The following is an 11,306-nucleotide window of genomic DNA, read 5'->3' as shown; positions in this document are numbered from 1 at the left end:
AGTACATCCATCATCCACTTTTTGATTAGCAAAGGTTGTCAGTTTATGGAAAAGGGAGTGGCTGGAGGAGGAGGAGGTGCCCAATGTCTATACTCCACCTAACCTAACACACCCACCCACCCCCTAACCCCGCCCCCTCCTCCGTCATTAGAGAACTGAGAATCCTGGACTGTACATAAACACAGTTTTATATATACACATGTAGGAATAACTAATAATAATGTACATAAACACAGTTTTATATATACACATGTAGGAATAACTAATAATAATGTACATAAACACAGTTTTATATATACACATGTAGGAATAACTAATAATAATGTACATAAACACAGTTTTATATATACACATGTAGGAATAACTAATAATAATAATTATTATTAGGAATAACTCTCTTAATTAAGCAGTTTTTTCCACACAAAAATTTCCAAAATATTGCCAAAATTTCCCAAGGAGATTAAATGATTAAAACTTTATTTTAACTAACTTTATGAAATTAGCATCATGATAAGGAAAATATTGAACAGTGCAACAGGATGTTTGCGCCATTTAATCTAGAAAGCATTAAAACTTTGTATAATCTGAAATGATGTGCAATCTGTTATCATGTCACGTTCATGATGTTGCATAATAAATTCTAAGTATTTTGTGAAAAGGTTTCGAAACAAAGTTATATATAGCTACAAAACTCAACAGTAATATTGATATTGTATACCATGATTGATTGGATATTGTTTAACGTCCCTCTCGAGAATATTTCACTCATATGAAGACGTCACCACTGCCGGTGAAGGGCTGTAAAATTTAGGCCTATGCTCGGTTCTTATGGCCTTTGAGCAGGTAGAGATCGTGCCACACTTGCTGTGACACGGGGCCTTGGTTTTTGCAGTCTCATCCGAAGGACCACCCCATTTAGTCACCTTCTAAGATAAGTAAGGGATCGGTACTGAGGACCAATTCTAACCCGGATCCCAACGGGACTTGTATATCATGTATCAAAATTTTGCCAGAATGATTTCCCCTAATCAATAGGGCATAAGATACCTTTTAAAATTGGTGTGAAAAATATTGAATATACCCAGGGTAAAAGTGTAGGGAAGGCAACAATAAAAAAGACACTGGACAATGGCCTAGTACTCTTAGATGTAGTGATATACAGGTACCATAGCTATCGTATATCCAGGGCTTGAAACTAACTTCTTATGTCACCAGTCCAGCCAGACTAATGGGGTTTAATTTCAACAAATTCACAGAAAAAAATTACCCTTTGGGTTTTATGGAATTTGATCGCGTGACCAACCTGTATTTATATCCCGATAAATATTTTTAAATGACACCTTATTTCTTAAATATTTGTGTACATAACACTATATTTGTGTACATAACATTATATTTGTGTATACATAACATTATATTTGTATACATAACACTATATTTGTGTACATAACATTATATTTGTGTACATAACATTATATTTGTATACATAACACTATATTTGTATACATAACACTATATTTGTGTACATAACACTATATTTGTGTACATAACATTATATTTGTATACATAACACTATATTTGTGTACATAACATTATATTTGTGTACATAACATTATATTTGTGTACATAACATTATATTTGTGTATACATAACATTATATTTGTGTATACATAACATTATATTTGTGTACATAACATTATATTTGTGTACATAACATTATATTTGTATACATAACATTATATTTGTGTACATAACATTATATTTGTATACATAACATTATATTTGTGTACATAACATTATATTTGTGTACATAACACTATATTTGTGTACCATAATACATAGATAATACAATCTGTGGTAGTTGTTTATAATCACTGGAAATCTATCACTTTAACGATGTACAATAACACATCCTAAATCCTGATCAGGATTCAGTTTTTACCCGCTAAAACTTACCACACATTGTTGCCCTTCGTGGCGAAATCCAGCGAGTACCCAAGCATGGACCCAGCTGTTCCGCTCAAAATCTTGGCCCCTTTAATTCCGACATTAAATCCAGATATCACAGGGATACACAAAAATATAAGAAGCCATGTTTCTCTTCTCCACATCACGCCTTTCGATGTCAGTGTCTTCAGCTGTGTAAGATATGTGTACCTCTTCTTGTGACTCACCGAAACCGAAAGTAGATCTTCCGGTGTTTCCGACTCCGTGTATCTCAAGTTCTACAATATAATATCGAAAGGTTTTCAATCATTGTTATCGATCGCGACAATTACAATTACTAGCATATAATACCGGAAATCTGTCGGCACAGACGAGACGGGTTCACAATGTACAGGCGTAGTGTGTGTGTGTAATCCGTTTCGTTTAAAAGTCAACTGAACTGCGCCTTGAAATCATGTCGCATTTTTTCACTATTCAATATACAGTGATGTCATCTAGCGAGGTTACTCATAATGTGAAATAGTTTAGGTAGGGTCAGAGCGAACAGAGTGCAGGTACACAAATACACAGATATACTTACCGACTCCCCGACACCTGGGAGTCCTACCTGTCTTATGTCGGGATTCACGGAATTTATTTTTGGATCAATTACGAGATAAGAACCTGGAAAATTTAGGGTCCGTCAACGAAAATAGGAGTACCTTCTACTTTCATTCATGAGGCCTGCTAGTAGAAATCTCTGTAAACTTTGAAGACGTGTGCATTACGAAACACTATCCGGTACAAAACGCTGCGAGATAAGTGCAGTGTAATACAGAGATAAAATGGTAGACTTTACACATTTTATAGAGTTCGGAAGAATCTGCCGCATTCCTCGCGTCGGTGCACAGGGCCTGCCCTCAATAGACTGGCCACCCTCATAGCGCTAAAACAAGTGAAATCCGACTTACCTTTGTAAAGATATTACAAACAAATTTTAAAAACGCCCCAATTTCAATGTCTTCTCTTCAAATGTTTAAATTCCTTGACCGCGTTTCTCTCTCGTCGGCGTGAGCTATTTTTAGAGGAAGGAATTCCAGCGAGGGGTTTTCTGGTCTCGGCGACACATTTTACGGCGGATCCCCTAATCTTCAGCTACAACATCGCCGGTTTTGTATTCAGACAGCGGGTATATTCACGTTACACGTGTATGTCTAAAATTTTAGGTACATATTATCATAGGCCTAATATTTGACTTTTAGAAGTAGCTTTTCCATATCAAGTAAAACTGCTGTGACAACTCAACAGAAATCCCTGTATGTGCCAGTATTGCATTGCACACACACCCCTCCCCTCCCCCCCACTTACCCGCCAAAGTACTGATGAATCCTTAGTTACACATATTGCAGGTAAAAATACCACATGTGGATATCAAGCACAGGACATGCACTGGGCATAACACACAATCCCTAGCATAAGCCAATTATACACTGTATATAGTTATCATATATATAGTTACAGGGACCTTGTGAACGCATGTGTCAAAACATGACAAACTCTATCTCTTTCTCTTTCTCTCTCTCTCTCTCTCTCTCTCTCTCTCTCTAGCCAACCAAACCTTCTGAAGAGAATACACACATATATTATTCTAATGGCAAAAAAGTACTAGATCTATGTTAGGTATAGCTATAGGGATACTTATAAAAGTTTATCTAATACTCTCTTTCTAATTATGAAAAAAAAATTGAGAGAAAATATTAGTAAGGATCCCACACCACTTGTCCTCACTAAGTTAATATTTTGTATCTACATATTTCACACGCTGTAGGTCACATTTATGAGGACGTTTTTGAGAGAACATTTTTGCAATTATGTCCTCAAAACTTCTGTCCATTGGTTGAAATTTGTCTTTACTTTACACGTTTTACTCTCTCTCTCTCTCTCTCTCTCTCTGTATAAGATTGCATTTAAAGAGCATATGTGGAGACAGCCGGTTAAATTTGTTTACATAGCTTACGTCAACATCTAGAGAACTATGCATGGTATGATATGATCTCGTGCATTTTGGCCACTGCAGAAAAATGCACGAACACTTTTTTGTTTTTCTCCTTTCCCTCAATCTACGACAAGCTCGCATCTTAACGATTCATTCTTTAAGATTAAACAGACAGTACACCGCCGTTTGTTTGGGGAATATGAATTTACAATCTTGAAGGTTTGGACGTGAACACGCGCCTGGGAAGCTGGAGGCGATTTAAAAATTAGTAATATATATATTTGTTCTTCTTTTTATCTACTTTATGCAGAGGTTATGGAAAGTTCACCAAAAACATTCCCGTTGTCTGACAAAGAAGAAGTGGGGCTGGACATCATCAACTGAATATCGATGTAAATAAAACAGTCCGCTTCGTCTTTCTGGATTTTTCAATGTGATTATTTATTTACATTGTATTTATTTTTTCATTCTTACCGACAGACTTAGAAGACATAATGATTCTGACTACGGATTATTCCGTTTACCTGATCCAGATAGAAGGCTCACGGTGGGGATGAGCGGTCAACAGGGGATACTTACTCCTCATGGGCACCTGACCCCCATCTCTGTACGGTCCGTGTTTGCCCCACCCATATTTTGTATTCTTTATTGGAATTCTCCATGAGATTGACCACGGTTTGAATTATCTTCACTTTTCATGCACACGCATGCTATTCTGAAATCGCCCCTGAACACCTCGGACTTGGGAGTTACGTGTGCATTTTATTATTCTGAGGGAACTGAAGCGAAGTTAACAAATCCGACCCCAAAAATGTCGCACGGCAAACACAGATTACACACACGCCACTTACGTTTTACGCCCGATTAATTCAAACGGCTACAGATGCATCTAGAAATGTAAACACAATGATAGGCAATTTTCTTCTCATTTGAGAGAGTCGTCACAAGTCCTGTTTCTTCTACTTAAATGTCTTAGTACATTACTGTAATGGTGTCCCTGAAGGTAGTTCTGTTGTAGGTATTTAGTGGGGACTATGAAATACACAAAAACACATTAAGTAGATTGAGAATTGAGTGTTTAAGTGGAGAGTCTGATAAAACACCCCCCAGGAAACACAATGATTGAGATGATTATAATCTGATATTTATATGTTTTATATTCACTTATAAGTTAAAGTTAGAAATCTAGGAATTTATTAACAGGTGCGATGTCTAAAGTGTAGAGTCACTTTCCCGGGACAAAGCATTGAAAGGTCAGAGAAAATGGGATTGTTTCATTTGTTGTTTTCAAAAACTTCAAATAATTAACAAAGAAGAGGTCGCTGAACAAAACCAGGATCAAAATTGTGAACATGTTTTAATAATAACTTGTTGACACCCCTCCCCCTTTCTTTCCAAAAAGAAATACACACGGTACATGTAAATCTCTTGTCTAAATTGATTCCACGCTTCCGTGAGTTTATATATACATGGACTCCATAGGGGGACTAAAATTTTATATTCACTGGAGCAAAGAGATTCAAGTCGAATTTCAATATCGTATTTACAGGGGAGAGAGAGAGAGAGAGAGAGAGAGAGAGAGCTAAACAGAGGTACACAGAGACATATAGAGAGAGAAGGGGGTAAGAAGGACTAGTGCGATTTACATGTAATTAGTAAAACATAGACTAGAGGAGCCCCATACTATCAATCAAAGGGACGGACGAATGATTTCCCCTATCATTTTCTTTTCTACTTTTAATGATCAAGATCTACTGTCTAATGTGTTTGAAATTTTTCACCAAAAATAAAGTTAAGTATCACGACAGAAGTCATTATAGATCCGAGATCGAGAGTTATTAATTTATCGTGTAAACAAAGATTGGGGTATACATGTATGTTTTTGACAAAGTTTTCAAAACGTCTGGTTATCCATCTAATTCTATATTATATATATATATATCTGGTTATCCATCTAATTCTATATTATATATATATATTTGGTTATCCATCTAATTCTATATTATATATATATATATCTGGTTATCCATCTAATTCTATATTATATATATATATCTGGTTATCCATCTAATTCTATATTATATATATATATATATATATATATCTGGTTATCCATCTAATTCTATATTATATATATATATCTGGTTATCGATCTAATTCTATATTATATATATATATATATATATATATCTGGTTATCCATCTAATTCTATATTATATATATATATATATATGGTTATCCATCTAATTCTATATTATATATATATATATGGTTATCCATCTAATTCTATATTATATATATATATCTGGTTATCCATCTAATTCTATATTATATATATATATATATATCTGGTTATCGATCTAATTCTATATATTATATATATATATATATATATATATATATATATATATATATATATATATATATATATCACATTTCAAGTGCTCTTTAGCTTTAAGCAAAATGTGCCATTTAAAAGTTGAATTTGTGTCTATGCAAAATAGTGATGCTTTAAATTACAAAATTAACATTTCACTAGTTTGTAAACATAAATAATGCCAACGTTTTGTTTACATTGACGTAACACAGAGTTAAAGCTAAAATATTTATCTTTTCCTTGCGTTAAGAATCTCCAAATATTAATTGAGTTACATTTTAATGTTTAACATCAAAATTTAATTTGATATTACTATAAAATTACTATATAACTACATATATTGTAAATCTTATAAAAGTAAAATATATTAAAGTAAATAAGTCCTTTTCAGTATATCAATTTTATTTCGTGACCTCATACAGAAACTAAATTGCAAAATACATCACGCACATATTTGAAATAAAATGAAGGAAATTAAGTTTTTCAATTTTATTGTCTCCCCACCCTATAATCTGTACTGGACGCGGAGTTCGTTAAATTTATTTCCGCATGCACTTAACACAACAAGTAGACTGTTTGTGAAATATATCCTGACTCTCTTGTAAATCTTGGGCAAGTACTTATAAACACGCAAACAAAGCCTTAAAAGTACACACGTGTACAGGAGAAAATAAGCTTGTCGTACAAAATGTGATTACTCAGTACCTAACGCAGAGTCAGGGAGTATCATGTAAATCTTATAAACGTAAACATTCCTAAATAACTACATATATTGTAATTTTATAAAGTAAAAATTTCTCTATAACTACATATATTGTAATCTTATAAAGTAAAAATTACTCTATAACTACATATATTGTAATCTTATAAAAGTAAAAATTACTCTATAACTACATATATTGTAATCTTATAAAAGTAAAAATTACTCTATAACTACATATATTGTAATCTTATAAAAGTAAAAATTACTCTATAACTACATATATTGTAATCTTATAAAAGTAAAAATTACTCTATAACTACATATATTGTAAATCTTATAAAAGTAAAAATTACTCTATAACTACATATATTGTAAATCTTATAAAAGTAAAAATTACTCTATAACTACATATATTGTAATCTTATAAAAGTAAAAATTACTCTATAACTACATATATTGTAATCTTATAAAAGTAAAAATTACTCTATAACTACATATATTGTAATCTTATAAAAGTAAAAATTACTCTATAACTACATATATTGTAAATCTTGTTGAGGACCCCCACGCCACTGGACACCTCGACAGAGGACCTCTGTTCCGCCACCCCCAGAGAGCCGGGCCTCCTCCCGCCGGTTACTGTCGACCGACACCTCGACCACGATCGACACCTCGACCACGACCGACCTCGAGGACGATCGCTTTCGACACCGACCGATACCTCTAGATCTGGATATCGGGTAATTGGTTCATTCCATCAAAGATACGCATGTCGTTTGCCGGGTGTTGCTAAAACGCGGAACGGAAAAGTTCGTACATTTACTGACATCCTGCGGATTAGTGTTAAATCCACAGAGATACAACGAGAAAGAAAGATTGAGACAAAACCTGAAAACTAAGGTGACTTTTACGATCCATAGTAGGAGAAATTAACAGATATGAAATAGATAAAAGGCTAACAGACAATTTATGCTTGGTGGAATTAAAAGGTCGTCTCATTATTAATTTGAATATCAAGATACAAGTATTTGGTTTAGAAATAAACTGCCAGAAGTCCTCCCTATAATTTAGGATTGGAGTGCTGCGGTCACAAAGTCTCTGTTAGTAAAAAAAAAATAATATACCAAACCAAACACAAGATGTTTAACTTACTGACTTCATAAGATCATGAATTGTCGTTGTTATATACATACCACACTCCCTGTGGTAAGCATACACATATACGGTATTTTGTGTAAATTGACATGTAAATGTGCGTTAATGACGATTTGCCACCGATGGGGTGGGGGTGGGGGGCATATGGAGTACGCTGCTCGCTAACACACCTGTCAATGCCGGCATTTCAAAATTCTTGTAAACTTGTAAACAAATTTCCAATTTTTTTATTTTAATCACAAAAAAGTATTTTCTTCCGATTTTTCGTGTTATCGTAGCTACATTAATCATTCTCATTCTTAAATTCTTATCCCTTTTCCGTTCCGTTCCATTTTCCGTTCCGCGTTTTAGCAACACCTGTTTGTTGGGGTCCGGTTGCATGGGCTGTCCTGTAATCGATCTGCTTTCTGTTCCGCACATACATGTATCTGTCTGTGTCCTTTGCTCATTCCCCAAAACTGATGAGAGGTAATATCAGTAGAAAGTAACAGTATGTACATGAGCTACGATAACACAAAATACCGTATATGGGAAAAATCCTTATCTTAACGCTAACACTTTTAAATGAGTACACATACTTACATCTAATTCGCACTGAAAACTCGCTCGTAATGATTAACTTATAAAAATGTACAATTTAGTCCTTTCCATAGCCTACATTATATAGAATGACTACTCATCTAATGGGAAGATATATCTATATTTATATCCTTCTTCCTGTATGCATTTGAGGCACTCAAATGTAAACAAAACTTTATTCTTTTATGATTGTGTAATAGGTCAAAAAGATAATTTTAAAAAATACAAATTCCGTGTGCATTAACCATTGATCACACACACGCACCTGGACTGGAGGCTGACGCGCATACACAGGGAATTAAATAGATTTAATTCGGTTGTAAAACAGTAGTTCTGATTCATAAAACACAAATTCAGTCACAGATTTACCGATATAGAGTTATTTGCTTTCCATCGTTCTATTTACACACGCTAATCTCAAACGATGTTATTTGAAGTGCATTTTTTGTTGTTTTCAATTTGTAAAATGCATTACTTTCAATTCATGAAGAAATAGGCGTAAAAGACTTACCCATACCAAAATATGACTATAAGAGAAAATGTAGCAAATGTTTTGAGCTTCCCGATTATGTTATATATACGTTTTTTTAATTATTGTGTTTTGTAGACAAGATTTTGCTAACAGAAGATAACACAATTTTTGATTGATTGATTGATGTTTTCCGCCACACTCAACATTTTTTCAGTTATCAGGTGGTGCCCAGTTTTTATAGGTGGAAGAGAAAACCCAGATACAATGTACCTGGGAAGAGACCACCGACCTTCCGAAAGTAAACTGGGAAACTTTCTCATTTACCGGCGCGAGCGGGATTCGAACCCGCGCCGACAGAGGTGAGAGGTCGTGTGACACAATATTTGTCTTTTCGGCTTAATTTTCTTACTTTCCAGCTACAATGTGCGATTTTGAATGCATGCTTTCGACGAGTTCCCAACATCTTACAGCAAAACTTTGAATAGAAAAATTGTTTAGTTTATACTTCATTTTTTGAAAATATAATTTGTTTCATTATATTCCAATTATTAAGAAAGCGCCACCAATTCAATCCCATCAGCATTTAAAAGGCGTCACTGGGCGTGGAAGATTATACATCGTCATAATGGCTGACTTCCTTTTAAACATGGATGAAAATATAGATATCAGCAATATTTGTTTATTCATTTAAAACACTGTCGCCTATATAGCTGAGTAGCTCAGTAAATAATTTGTCATTTTCTGTGGTACTGACTGCGTTATCTCCTTATAATAATGCATACGTGTCTACTATATGCAAATTATTCATTCTAAAAATAGCATTAAATAGGTCATTTCTTGGAGCTGTGTATTTTTACCACTCACTCCATAAGTTTGTAGCTTAAAAAGAAGTCCCTTATGCCATACACGATCAAAATCACAAAACACCATACAGCAACATTTGCCCTCATCTATGGATTTCACTATATGATCATGTTTCAATAAGCTGATAGACAGCTGAATGACCAGGTGTAAAAAACAGCTTGGTATTTGTAAAAAAGATCATTTGATTTAAAATAATTGTATACATATTTAAAAATAACACGTCACATAATTTTACCAACACAACTCAACAATGATACAGGTCTATGATTTGACCATACTGATGGGTCACCTTTTTTAAACAAAGGAAGTACGTTAGCTACCTTCCATTGTTTAGGAAATGCACATTCTTTTAAAAGACCGATTAAACAGAAAACGCAAAGGGGTTGAGACGCTAAAGATTGTAGTCTATAACATTTATGGCTTATTTTATCTGGCCCTACAGCCTTGTTGACCTGGAGAATAGAAATTATGTTAATAATATCTTGCTCCACAATTTTAATGCTGTTGAATACACTATTACAACAAAATAAAGAAAACGCTGGTGCCAGCAGTGTAGGTTTCATCAAAATCGACGCAAAAAATTATTCAACGCTGCAACCTTGTCGGTATTGCTGTATGTAATATGTACATCACCATTTTCGGTGGTATTTCGGTCCTGGGTTTAGTTTTAAATATATCTTTCAAAAGTTTCCGATGCGTTTCATAACTTTTGATACTTGCATCAGTAAGATTGGCTTCTATATCATTATTATTCCGTAGGGATCCGGTTTAGAATAGGTCCTCAGTATCCCTTGCCTGTCGTATAAGGCGACTAAATGGGCGGTCCTTCGGATGAGACCCCCCCCCCCCAAAAAAAAAAAAAAAAAAAAAAAACCCGATGCCCCTGCCACAGCAGGAGTGGCACGATAAAGATCCCTCCCTGCTCAAAGGACATAAGCGCTGAGCATAGGCCGAAATTTCGCAGCCCTTCACCGGCAGTGGTGACGTCTCCATATGAGTGAAATACTCTCGAGAGGGACGTTAAACAATATTCAATCAATCACTCTATATCATTATAATAGTCTGATATCGCTACGTTTTTCATATTGTTAACTTTGTTCTGTAGTTGTTGTTTTTGTGGTTTTTTTTAAATATCCCAATCAGAATTGTTTTAATTTTTTTTTCCGCACGGTTTCTTGTTTTCCGCAGTGCTGAATCCAACCATGGTTTATCTTTAGGTCTACTTAGGGGGGGG

At 34.4% G+C, this 11,306-nt stretch overlaps 1 protein-coding gene across 10 annotated transcripts in view; it reads right to left on the bottom strand.

Annotated features, from left to right (window-relative positions):
• LOC125666495 (integrin alpha-2-like) overlaps positions 1–8,827 on the bottom strand; it is a 92,962-nt gene extending 84,135 nt beyond the window's left edge. For 2 of the 10 annotated variants that reach the window (XM_048899649.2, XM_048899652.2), the window contains exons 1-2: positions 2,898–3,052; positions 1,957–2,225 (exon numbers count right to left, since the gene is read on the bottom strand). In XM_048899649.2, the coding sequence (XP_048755606.2) occupies positions 1,957–2,111 (155 nt within the window). In that variant the 5' untranslated portion in view covers positions 2,112–2,225; positions 2,898–3,052. Of the gene's footprint in view, positions 1–1,956; positions 2,226–2,298; positions 2,429–2,527; positions 2,824–2,897; positions 3,054–3,294; positions 3,441–8,739 lie in introns of those variants that run through there. The other 8 variants (XM_048899643.2, XM_056151634.1, XM_056151633.1 and 5 more) reach the window with 7 other exon arrangements.
• Between the last annotated feature and the right edge of the window lie 2,479 nt (positions 8,828–11,306).

This window comes from Ostrea edulis, chromosome 10 (assembly GCF_947568905.1).
Source record: "Ostrea edulis chromosome 10, xbOstEdul1.1, whole genome shotgun sequence".
Lineage (NCBI taxonomy): Eukaryota > Metazoa > Mollusca > Bivalvia > Ostreida > Ostreidae > Ostrea > Ostrea edulis.
Note: the sequence above shows the minus strand (reverse complement) of the source record. Positions and strands in the feature narration are given on the sequence as shown.